Source organism: Saccostrea cucullata, unplaced genomic scaffold (genome assembly GCF_032062105.1).
Source record: "Saccostrea cucullata isolate Sc308-1 unplaced genomic scaffold, CSIRO_AGI_Scuc_v1 ctg148, whole genome shotgun sequence".
Classification (NCBI taxonomy): Eukaryota; Metazoa; Mollusca; class Bivalvia; order Ostreida; family Ostreidae; genus Saccostrea; species Saccostrea cuccullata.
In genome coordinates this window covers 10,732-23,820 of record NW_026931262.1, presented here as the reverse complement: position 1 = coordinate 23,820, position 13,089 = coordinate 10,732, and the positions used below count along the sequence as shown (strand labels likewise).

General features: G+C 33.8%; 1 protein-coding gene across 1 annotated transcript; it reads left to right on the top strand.

Moving 5' to 3' along the window:
* The first annotated feature begins 69 nt into the window (after positions 1 to 69).
* LOC134232022 (large ribosomal subunit protein eL43-like) lies at positions 70 to 12,489 on the top strand. The gene is made up of 4 exons (XM_062713998.1): positions 70 to 112; positions 1,040 to 1,168; positions 8,869 to 8,951; positions 12,404 to 12,489. Exons 1-4 carry the CDS (start codon positions 71 to 73, stop codon positions 12,465 to 12,467), a joined length of 318 nt encoding a protein of 105 aa, XP_062569982.1. The 5' UTR covers position 70; the 3' UTR covers positions 12,468 to 12,489.
* Positions 12,490 to 13,089: the final 600 nt, after the last annotated feature.

Genomic DNA, 13,089 nt, shown 5'->3' with positions numbered 1-13,089 from the left:
GCTACAGGAATAAGTTTTCGCCAATCCGGAATAAAGGTGACTATTTATGCATTCCTTTCTTCACTTTTCCATGTTTACTTCCTTTTTCTACTGGGAGAGGGGAAGAATCATGGTAGGTGATAAAGGTTGTGAGAAATCCAGTGAAATCGCATCAAATATCAATCATCTATTGAACTACAAGTAGAGCTTAACAAAGTAAACAACATATATTTGAGATATCAAGTCAGATTTTATCAATCGAAGTTCAATATTGATGTAGGCTTAATGTAAAGTGAAGATGTAATTTTTAGTGTGTAGAAACAGCTTTTCATGACATGGACAATTTACATCATGACCTCTTTCCTTTAATTTTTTTTTTCACTTCAAGATAAGAATAAAAACAAGATTTTTACATTGAAAATCTCTAAGGATGATAGAATATTATCTCGATCTTACAAACAATCTTGCGCTAGGATCCCTATATGACAGGTCCAGTTCAAAGACTATTTCTACCTACGTAGCTATAAATAGCTACGTAGGTATTTAAACCTACCCAAAGTAGCTATTTTTACCTACTTTTTGTATTATCTGCATTTTGTGGCCAAAAGACCAAACGGCACAGCATGGAGAATACTCTATTTTTTGATACAGTCACACTGATGATGAATACAACAAAATTTTGACCAAAAAATGATTACTTCCTGAATCAGCAATTTTACATTAGTTTCTGTGCAAAATTGATAATATACGAAGTAATCATTTTTTGGCCAAATATTTGTCATATCCATCATCAGTGTGACTGTATTAAAAAATTTAGAGCTCACCATGTTGCGCTGTTCCTGCATTTGACCACAAAATGCAAGTAAAGCAGAAAATAGGTAAAAATAGCTACTTTGGGTAGGTTTAAATACTTACGTAGCTATTAAAACGTAGCTATGAATAGTTACGTAGGAAGAAATAGTCTTTGGACTTGACCTGTATGAACTAATTTTATGCCTGCAGCCTACAACAGATGCAATCTAGTGTTGATGTGATTGTTTTTAGTGATTTTACTTATCAGGCAAAAAGAACAAAGAAGGTTGGAATTTGTGGAAAGTATGGAACCCGGTATGGTGCTTCCCTTCGTAAAACCATAAAGAGAATGGAAATCTCTCAACATTCTCGATACACATGCCAGTTCTGTGGAAAGGTTTGTATTGTTATAATTATCTCTCTACCCCTTAATGCCACGATTTGACACACTGGCCATATCCTTAGAGTGTTTGCCTGGCTGCCCCTTTGATTGTTTTAGATGAATTTGAGAGCATGCAGTTTAAAACTGAACTAATAAGGGTCAAAATATTTCATTTATGCTATGTATTATAAATCAATGTATTCGTAATAGATTAAATTTTTCAAATCTGTTTACATAATTTTGATCGGAATTTTCTGTAAAAAAATAATTCAGGTAAAAGCAGGTGTAAATAGAAAAATAGATATTTTCAACATGTTAAACGGCTTTACGAAGTCAAAATTGTCTGTTTAAATAATAAAAAAATATATAAGATGATATAAATTGATGGATAGATTATTATTTATTATCAATTTTATGAGTTTAATTTCTCAGAAATCAATAAATTGTAGTGCTACTTCAGTGTCAATATCGCCGACAAATTTTCAAACTTGCATGCTAAGACTTGATTTCTGAACATTTTAGGATACTTTAATGAGGCAATTCTATTAAAATAATTATTTCTACACCTAGACATTCATAGATCTATATGTTTGAAATTGAAGGTATCTTCTGAAATTGTGAGAAACAGGTAATAAAATCAGCACTGTGCGGTCACAAAATTTTCGTATCTTATGTTTGAGTATATTACACATATAGATCAATATAATTTTCAAATTTTTCAAGAAATAGGTAGTTTATAGCTTGAATTTCATGTAATGCTTTACTGGAAGAGAAAATATTGCGTATTGACCGAGTTATATGCTCATCATATGTAACAGTCCGCCATTTTGAATTTTGGTGGGACTCCAAGATTCTATTGTTTGTTTACACAGGTAAATCACGTGATTTCTAACTAGTATGATGCAATCATCTATTGTTGACCTGCAGGTGGCCACCTGTGCTCTGATTATTTGTAAACAAGCGGTAATTTCAAGTCAGATCAACAATGAAATACACATGCGTCAAAAGTCGTCATTTAGGGTTGGGAGCTAGGCGTCAAAAGTCGTCATTAGGGGGTAAAGGAGGGAAAGATCTAAGGGGAAGAGTTAAGTTAATGTCAGTAAACAAATGCACCATAGAAAATGTGACATTTCAGCCTTTTATAAAGCTCCATTTCTGAGAAAGAAGTCTTTTTTAAAATTATTAGCATGGCACAGTGTACTTCTAGTCTGAAATATCTAATGTTTTCCAGGCTTTTTTTTCTATTTGATATTTTATGTGGCTTGAAAATATCAAAACAGGCACCATTATGAAAAACTTGAAGTTTCGCAGTCTTCAAACCGAGTCAATTTTTAGCTCTACTGGTCAGAGACCAGAAGAGGCTATGCGATAGTAATGCGTCCGGCATCCGTCCGTCCGTCTGTCTGTCTGTAAACAATTTTTCAAAATGCTACTCCTCCTACAGATTTGCTTCGATTTCAATATAACTTGGCACACAAGTACAGTCTACGCGAAAGTTTAAATTTTTTACAGGACAAAATGTCTGGTAAAAATTAAAATTTTACCAGACCAGGCAATTTCTTACCAGACCGACTTTTTTCCTTAAAATCCATACATCATTATGATACTGAGATTGATAGAGTGGGTGGGATGGGGTTAATTCTCACTGTTAAATTTAACCTTAAATAAATTCAGAGAGAAATGGACAAGTTAACTTAACTATCTATAATTTTCCTTTGTAAAAGGTACCTATTTATAAAATTGCCTGCATTTTTTTTCTTCATATTTGACTTATACAACATACACTGTATCAAAGATTTTCTTACATTTAAGGCCTAAAAAAAAAATAAGTTTGTTTCCTGTAACCCGACCGACCCATTCAAATTATCCCCGGGTGGATTTTTTTTTTCTGACAATTGGCAAAACTTCGTTTGATCAATCAGCTGATTCCATTTATTAAATTTAAAAAAATAGCTTGTAGCTTAATTTGAGACATAAACTATGTCAACTTAGTGTGCATTTACCTTAAATATAAAGAGTAATCATTATTGTAACAATTGTTTCCCCCTACAACTTTCTGAAGTTCGTTTTCTGCCGCTTGGCAGCCATTTTGGATGCCATATTGGGTGTCCACTGTAAATATAACACCTGGTATTTTCGGTCCGGGGATGTTTGACCATTCATAAGCAAAAAAAAAAAAAAAAAAAAAAAAAAAAAAATTCCGACCTACCGACCCTTGATTTTTTGGGAATGTTACAGGAAACTAACTTATTTTTTTTTTAAGCCTAATATTACTTTCAATGCATATTTATTTTTCCTGAAACAACTCATTATGGTTACTCAAGTTCAATGATCATTTTAAAAGTAATTTCCCAACCATATATACGTATGAGCTATCTAAATAATTTCCCAACCATATCTACGTATGAGCTATCTAAAGATCTCTAACCCTGGACAGAGGAAATTCAAGTTAGAATAAAACGATCATGACAGGGTTGTAATACATAAAAATTAATCAGGTATTACTGCTAAATTGATCAAATAAAGGATATTTGTGGGGAATTGGACCATGTGTTCCTCTTAATTTAGATTTATTTGGCCTTATTTTTTATCGGACATTTGGTCCTGTATACTGAAAATTTTTACCGGCCCGAACAAAATTTTACCGGTAAAAACCGACGGTCCAGTGACTTTCACATAGACTGCAAGTAGACTACACTAAGATACATAATTCTGTGCATCGGTTTTTGATTTCGATGAACGGTGTTGCCATGGTTACTAAAAATAGAAATTTCTTTGAAATTCTTTCAAAATGCTACTCCTCCTACAGTTTTGGTCTGATTTCAATATAACTTGGAACACAAGTAGACTACACTAAGATACATAATTCTGTGCATCGGTTTTTGATTTCGATGAACGGTGTTGCCATGGTTACTAAAAATAGAAATTTCTTTGAAATTCTTTCAAAATGCTACTCCTCCTACAGTTTTGGTCTGATTTCAATATAACTTGGAACACAAGTAGACTACACTAAGATACATAATTCTGTGCATCGGTTTTTGATTTCGATGAACGGTGTTGCCATGGTTGCCAAAAATTAAAATTTCTTTGAAATTCTTTCAAAATGCTACTCCTCCTACAGTTTTGGTCTGATTTCAATATAACTTGGCACACAAGTAGACTACACTAAGATACATAAATCTCTGCATCGGTTTTTGCTTTGATGAGTAGCAAGGATTATTTTTCTATTTATTGCTGTTTTAAAGTTTCAAGTCGCAACTGCTACTTTTCTCTTCCTTTGTTTTAAGTATAAACCAGTAGAGCTACAGTCTCGACAGAGACTTCTGGTTGATACATGCAAACCAAATTAATAACTGAGCCCACAATTTATGAATTACATAATTGTTCTACTACTTGCCAAAATTGATGAAAAGAAAATATCGCTCCACATTTCAATTAACTTTTTGCAAGGTTTTGAATTGCAGAACATGAAACAAATCTAGATAGTTGACTTAAATGTTTTCACTGGACTCTATATTTTATAAATGAGCAAGAAAAATAATATGGGTTAATAGAAAAGTAATGTACTATTGATACATTTTTGAGTTTGACATTAAATTTGGTTCGCATATATATATAAAATAAAAAAAATGTCACCGTTGTGGGTGGCAAATTTCCAGTTTTGGTAATGGCACTGGTTCTGATGTTTTCCTGGCAGATAAAATATCAAAATCATTAAAAACACCCTGAAAATGTCAGATGTTTTGAACTAAGTGTACTTTGTGTATATATGGATTTTAAATAAATAATTTTGGCCAACAAGGCAAATGTCCAGCGAATTTCTCTTTTTTTTCAATAATAAATATGTTAAAACTGCTGTAGGATGATCAGTAATCCCAGTTGTTATTTTTTATGATATGTCCGTTTTGTAAATGGTATAATGTTCTTGTCACTTCATCTGATAGACTATTAGCTTTTTGTTGTGTGGCTCAAGCCTAAAAAAATTATTTATTTCTAAACTGATATATCTTGGTTTGAAGCTGTGATTGATATCAAGAGAGATGTTTAAAACGATACTGTATTATGTTTACATTTGTGACTTATTTATAGTATATAATGTCTAACACAAAAATGAATTTTTCAAAACTCAGTGGAATAAGTTTGATCCATTGAAAGCATGTCAACCCTTTATGTTGTCAATGAGAAATTGTGTCAGACAATTAGGACATGTGAAACCAGTGTTTATACTATATTGATAGATATGCATTGCTTTAACCCTGTGACACTAAGAGAAAAAAAATTACACTGTAAATATTTAATTCTAACTGATTTACTTCTATTTTTAACTCACCTCAATGAAGAAGGGGGAGCTTATGTAATACCGTCGGTGTCAGCGTCCCGGGTTAAGGTTAAGTTTTTTGGAGCAGTTTTCTTTTTAAGTACTTCTGTGTCCTATATTGATTAGACATGCATGGAAGATGTTTCTAGTCTGTTTCATTGTACCAGTCAAAGTTTCAGATGCTGCAATTTCAGCAAATGAATGACCAGGTTGTTTTTGGAGCAGGTTAACATTTTTGGTGCAGTTTTTGGTGTAGGTCTCATTTCCGAGTAACTATAAACCCATGTTAACCAGACTTGCATGGAAGGTACATCTTGGGATGCACACTGCCAGGCTTGCTTCAGATGCTGAATCTGACCTACATTTTCCGCATGAGTGAACAGGTTAAAGTTTTCGGTGCAGGTCTCATTTCCAAGTAACTATGACCACTATAGTGACCAGACTTGCATGGATGATACATCTAAGGATGCATACTACCAGACTTGCTTCGAACAGATGCTGTATCTGACCTACATTTTCCAGTTGAGTGAACAGGTTAAAGTTTTTGGTGCAGGTTTCATTTCAAAGATACTATGAGCCATATAATGACCAAACTTGCATGGATGTATATCTAAGGGTGCATTTTACTAGGCTGGCTTCGGATGCTGAATCTGACCTTCATTTTCCAGTTGAGTGAACAGGTTAAAGTTTTTGGTGCAGGTTTCATTTCCAAGTTACTATAAGCCCTATAATGACCAAACTTGCATGGATGGTACATCTTAGGATGCATTCTACTAGACTTGCTTCGGATGCTGAATCTGACCTACATTTTCTGGTTGAGTGAACAGGATAAAGTTTTTATACCCCTGCAAACGAAGTTTAGGGGGGTATATTGGAATCAGCATGTCCGTCTGTCTGTCTGTCCGTCTGTCTGTCTGTAGACAAGATATTGTCCGGACCGCTTCTCAGAAACTATTGGATGGATTTGTCTGAAAATTTGTACACTTATTATTCACCATTGAAGTTGTGCACCTGGTATTTTCATCATGATTGGGTAATTTTTCTGCATTTTACAGGCGTTTTTTCTTTTTTATTTTATGGTTTTGTTTGGCTCATAACTAGAAAACTATTAGACTGGCAATCATCAAACTTGGACAGTTTATGCATCTTGGGTAGAATGTGTGTCACGACCTATTTTAAGGTCACCGTGACCTTTAATTTAAGTGAAATTTTAAAAAGAAACTGTCTTTTACTATTGAATTACACAATCCCAAAAATGTAAGACTGTTTCTGTATCCCTGTTTAAAAAATGTTAAATTAAGAAAATGATATTTTTTCATTATATACTTTACAGCAATCCATATCAAATGTTATTTTATAAGAGATTTTTCTACCTCTCCCAAGGGTAAAATTATCAAGCACTGGTCAAGGAGAATTTTGATAACAGAAAATTGCATCCCTTGGCATTTATCAGTGGACATGCATCCAGTCAAAGATTAATTAATGAGTTCAATGTAGGAAAGCTAGCTGTCTCAATCATTTCTGTTAGCTGTTATCTCTGATTAAGGTCCTTTGGGAATTAGACAGAGGAACTGCTGGTCAGTTTAAATAGCATATGTCATTTGATGGCCAGTCCTCTATTTCTAAAATCAATTTGTTATAGATTAAGTTTTTAATACTAATTAGTTAAGGAAAGATGAGATGTTCCTGAATAATAGATAAATTTTTCTAAGAGTTTGTCATTGAAGTATTGCTACTTAAACATGTTTACTCACAAAAAATTGAGGTACCTTACCAGGCATTTCTGCAAGATACCAGGGGTAGTTTTTCTTATATAATCCTTTGGGGAAGAAAAATAATTTTCCAATTTCAAATGTTTAAGTGTTTGGATTTTTTAAAAAGGTTTAGAAACTGGTTTAGAAATCAGAATGTTACTAAAATTTTGAATATTTTTCATACATTACGAAGATATACAATACAGATTTTGAGGAACGTCTCGTCTGACCTTAAATTGATATATTTTAAAAAAAAATTAAAATATCAAGTAACAAATTTCAGAGCATCATGTCCCACATGAAAGATAAAAGCATATGTGTTTGTTTGTGGGGGAGGAGCATTTGTCAAGCTATAATGCAACCATTTGATGATTATTTGTTATAATTAATGCTTACACCACAGGAGATGTTTAAACAAATATCAAAAGGAAAAAAAAAATTATGGAAATCCTTTTAAAGGTTGCCATGATTTCCTCACACTCTAAACTGTTTATATTAATTGAATGAACAATATTTGACTGGAGTATCATGCTGTGTTGGGCACTTTATTATTTTTAGAATGAATTTGATATAAAGTTACAAAGATTAATTTGATTCTGTATAATATTTCTGTTTTCAACAATTGTTTTTCAGAGTAGTATGACAAATAATTGCAAATTCTTCTTTTTATGAAATTAAAAAAAAACTGTTACAGTGTATTAGTATTGATGTTTTATTTGGTTGCACCGATTAAATTGAAAAAAATTAATGAGCATGCAATTATATTTTCACTGCAATTATATTTTCACTCGATTTGTTTTAAGACAATAGTGAACACCTCTTAATAAATCCATAAAATATTTGTGAATTGGCACCTACTCTGAAAAAACACAGCGGGGGTATTTGTCCCTAGTGGACAGTTCTAGTTGGTGCAGATTTCATTTCCAAGGTACTATGAGCCCTATAATGACTAAACTTGCATGGATGGTACATGTTAGGATGCATACTACCAGACTTGCTTCGGATGCTGAATCTGACCTACATTTTCTGGAAGTGTGAACAGATTAAAGTTTTTGGTGCAGGATTCATTTCCAAGTAACTTTGAGCCCAATATAAATGACCAAACTTGCATGGATGGTACATCTAAGGGTGCATTCTACTTGGTTGGCTTCGGATGCTGAATATGACCTACATTTTCTCGATTATTGAAAAGGTTAGTTTTTTATACAGGTTCAATTCCAAGTAACTTTGAGCTCTAGGTTGAGCAAACTTGCATGGATGATACATCTTAGGATGCACACTAATGGACTTGTTTCAGATTCTGAATTCGACATACATTTTCCAGATAATGGACCTCGTAAAAGTTATGGCTGCAGGTCTATTACCAAGAAACTATAAGGCTTATATAAAAACTTGCACAAATGATGCATCAAGGGATGAAAACTCTCAAACTTCCTTCAGATTCTGGATTTTAATTACATTTTCATGACGAAGAACTAGTTTGAAGTTTTTATATAGGTCTATTCCAAAGTATCAAATCAAAATTGCATAAATTTTGCATTTTTGGATGTACACTTTTTGTTGGTTAATTGTGTGACTTTGCCTTACTTAAAGACAACATTCGTTGAGGTGAGCTCTGTAATCTCTGATTACTATGTTTTTAGGATTCCATGAAGAGACAAGCTGTGGGGATCTGGAGCTGTTCTAGGTGTAGAAAAACAGTGGCAGGAGGTGCATGGGTCTACAGGTAATGTTTACAGTAGAAGTCAGGGCTGTATTAGTATAAAAACAGTGGCAGGAGGTGCATGGGTATACAGGTAACGTTTACAGTAGAAGTCAGGGCTGTATTAGTATAAAAACAGTGGCAGGAGGTGCATGGGTATACAGGTAACATTTACAGTAGAATTCAGGGCTGTATTAGTATAAAAACAGTGGCAGGAGGTGCATGGGTATACAGGTAACGTTTACAGTAGAAGTCAGGTCAGAATTAGTATAAAAACAGTGGCAGGAGGTGCATGGGTATACAGGTAACGTTTGCAGTAGAAGTCAGGTCAGAATTAGTATAAAAACAGTGGCAGGAGGTGCATGGGTATACAGGTAACGTTTACAGTAGAAGTCAGGTCAGAATTAGTATAATAACAGTGGCAGGAGTTGCACGGGTATACAGGTAAAATTTACAGTAGAAGTCAGGTCAGAATTAGTATAAAAACAGTGGCAGGAGGTGCATGGGTATACAGGTAACGTTTACAGTAGAAGTCAGGGCTGTACTAGTAGAAAAACTGTGGCAGGAGGTGCATGGGTATACAGGTAAAATTTACAGTAGAAGTCAGGTCAGAATTAGTATAAAAACAGTGGCAGGAGGTGCATGGGTATACAGGTAAAATTTACAGTAGAAGTCAGGTCAGAATTAGTATAAAAACAGTGGCAGGAGGTGCATGGGTATACAGGTAACATTTACAGTAGAATTCAGGGCTGTATTAGTAAAGATCTGTCCTATCCTGCGACTCCAGAAAATTTCAGGTGCTACCACCCATAGAATTTTCTCTGCATTTATAATGCACGGTGATAAGGCCAACAATAAAAAAAAATTTCCTTGATGTACTCTGACCGACCCATCAAAATTGCCCTTATCCAATTTACAACATATTTTTTTGTCTGTTTATGGGAAAATATCAGACTTGCTTAGGTTCCATATGTCTGAATATTTATCATGGTGTTAGAAAATTACAAAATAAAAAAAACTAGTGCTAATTGTAACGGGGACCGTTACAGATGTTCCCCAAACGCTCCCCATGTCCCTTTTCGTGCCTTATTCCTCTAAGACCTATTATCATTATGCTAAGTATCCAAGGATTTCATTTAAGAATATAAAAGCTACAATAATATCAAATATATATCGTTTAACGTTTTGTACATGCATATGCAAGATGAATATGGCATGTTGGTTAACCGATTAACATATTCTTTTATCCCACGAATCAAAGAAAAAATACATATATAAAATTACCATTTTTCAAGCATATGTCATTTTTTAATATATCGATTCACATTTTACTTTTCTACTTATTTTAACCTCGGGCACAAAGTTGGTTTTATTCCGACGCAAGGCAGGGTTAAAGTCGACTAAGGGTATAACGCCGATTGCTGACCAATCAAAATGAACTTATTCAATAGTAGTTCCATACATGGAAAAGGGATTTTCCTTTCTGTTCAGAATTTTTTTTATATTTCCTCTCAGGCCATTTTGACAACTCTGGTACCTGTGTCTAGTAAATTTTATATACTTTGTAAATAAATATATAAAGGTTTTTGACCGGAACTATTCATTTTTTTTAATGCATAGGGGGCTACTTTCTGGGGTTTACAAGAGATGTTTAAAAAGGCATTCGTGTCAGCTAATGAGACCAATATTGTTTAACACCTTCTTATTAATATTTTTTTATGAATGCAAATCCCTGATTATTTTACGAAGGAGCGTACATGTATATTGATTTTTAATATTCCGAAAATCGCTATTTCTTAGGATTGCGTAATTCTAAAAAAAAATCAAATAAATTTCAAATGTAAAATAAACAAAGGATGCTAGGTATTAAAATATTATTTCAAATCAGTAGAATTGAATGCTATCAATGCCATCTGAATTAATAGGCTATAAAAGGCTTATATACCAACTTTGTTCATCTACACTTTAATTTTAAACAAGACAGGATTTGTATTTTTTTCCGTATAAATTAATAATTTCTATATACTTTGGAAACTCAAGTCAAATATTTTAACACACTTTCCTCGAGCTCTTTTCTGCAGTTTTCCTAAAATTTTATGTGGGTCCGAGGTGTTATTTGAGTTTAACAGCGATTCTCTATGTTGCCATTAATTTGATTTGTTTGGTTGTTGCGGGGGGAGGGGGGGGTTATTCTTAACCTATTTAACGTTGGAGTTGAATCTTGTATCTTACTCCAAGAACTTAAGATTGATTGTGACATTTGGATGAAAGGTCAAGGTCATTAAAAACCAACACCTCTTTAACTTCTATCCTGTCAACCGAAATAAACTCTGAAAGGTGTTTGTAGATACATGTACATGTACTTCATGTTTCTTTTCACCCTTGGGTCAAGGACAAAGGTTAAGGTCGATTTCAAGTTCATAGGTCAAGGTGATTTTGGTAAATAGCTTATATCAACATTTTATTCAGTTTACCAGTGACCTTGACCTAAGTTTCAAGGTCAAGGGTCAAAAGATCTGCATGCTTCAGTATGTTACATGTCTTGGCATTTAGAAGTTCTAAATTCTGCATGAACATCAAAAACTCAAGTATACTGTCGTTTAATGCATTGTGTGCGGGCGCATGTGCATGCACGTCCTTGCATTTACTTTTGTTAGTAGCATAATGTAGAAATCCATTATACCTATTCATATTCTGAATTTCATACCATTTTGTTGAGAATTTAGAAAGTTATAGACATTTAAAGTTTCAGCCAATCGGATTGCAGCACACGTGCATGTGCATGCTTTCATGAAAATTCTTATATATCATGCTGTAGATCTTCAAAGTGTATGAATATGTTCAAAATTTCACAGGATTTTGTCAGAAAACAAAAAAGATATTTAGACTTTTAGTTTCAGCCAATCGGAGCGAAGCGCACGTGCATGCGCGTGAGATCTTGCTATTTTGACCTTGTCGTCATGTCTATACTACTAATATATCCTTATATTATAAAATTCAAAGCATTTCATACAAAATTTAAAAGGTTACGGCTATATCTATTATATTGGTCATTTCACGTGTTACACGTGTGCGCACACGCACGCACGTGCGCGCAAAATGACCTTCGTTCCGCACATCTACATAACATACCTAGTGACCCTAAAAAGGTTTCACCTAGATCGGATGAGTAGTTTACGAGAACACTCGCGGACAAAAAAGTACCGGAGAACAAAGAAAAAAATTCAGAAAAAGTAAAAACAATATGTTCCCAAACTTCGTTTGGGGAACATAAAAACATAGTGATACCTACCTACCACCTCAAAAAATTTTGGTCAGAGAACATCAAACCAAAAAATTTTTAATGATAGCCTAAAAAATATAGGCCTGATGGCCAAAAGAGCTTTATATAGCAAAAATGATATATATGCATGATTGAGCATCAATTTATTTGTAAAAATAAAAAAAATGAAGATTATTTTGATTTTATTTTACAGCACAACCGCTGCTGCAACAGTCAGAAGTGCAGTTCGTCGTCTGCGTGAAATGAAAGAATCTTAAATAAATTAATCCCCAAAGCAAACATTGTTTTCTTGTCATCTATTATACTGTCAAGAATTTTATATTCAGGGATAATTTTAGTGGATTATACTGAATTCTTCCGAATGTACTAGTATCGGTTGGATTTTTCCGATTTACTCAAATGAAGTTTTTATCATAAAGCTTCCGGTAAGTCATCTGATCCATGTCATTCAAAACTGTGCACTTGAAGCAATCTGTAGAAGAATTTCAGGTTCATTACGAGGGTGTGAAGAATGGAGCAAAAATTATCAAAACTTGTTCAAAGCTTTTAAACATCAGTTGCAAGAACCGTTTTTCGACACAAAAGTGCATTAACTGAATTATATAGCTGTTTGGAACCACTGAATGGTGATTTCGTAGAGGTCATTTTCGATTACTATCTACAGTAATTAAGCGGATTTTACTCTTCCCAGTCGTTACACCTGACAGCTTTATTGTCACGGGTAGAAGCCTAGAATGACGACCAGTGGACACGCTGGTTTACATTTTCTGCAGTTATGCATATTTGTGTTTTTACACTGCACTGACCTGTGCAGCTGTTATACCAGTAAACGTATTATATTTAGCGTGTACAATATTTGGCGGAAATTGATTTTTGAAC

What these genes read in the sequence shown, in the direction of transcription:
- LOC134232022 (XM_062713998.1), top strand. Translation starts at nt 71, where the DNA reads ATGTTTACTTCCTTTTTCTACTGGGAGAGGGGAAGAATCATG. An exon ending in GGGAGAGGGGAAGAATCATG is followed by an intron (nt 113 to 1,039) that starts GTAGGTGATAAA and finishes TTTACTTATCAG; the next exon opens with GCAAAAAGAACAAAGAAGGT. An exon ending in GGAGGTGCATGGGTCTACAG is followed by an intron (nt 8,952 to 12,403) that starts GTAATGTTTACA and finishes TTTATTTTACAG; the next exon opens with CACAACCGCTGCTGCAACAG.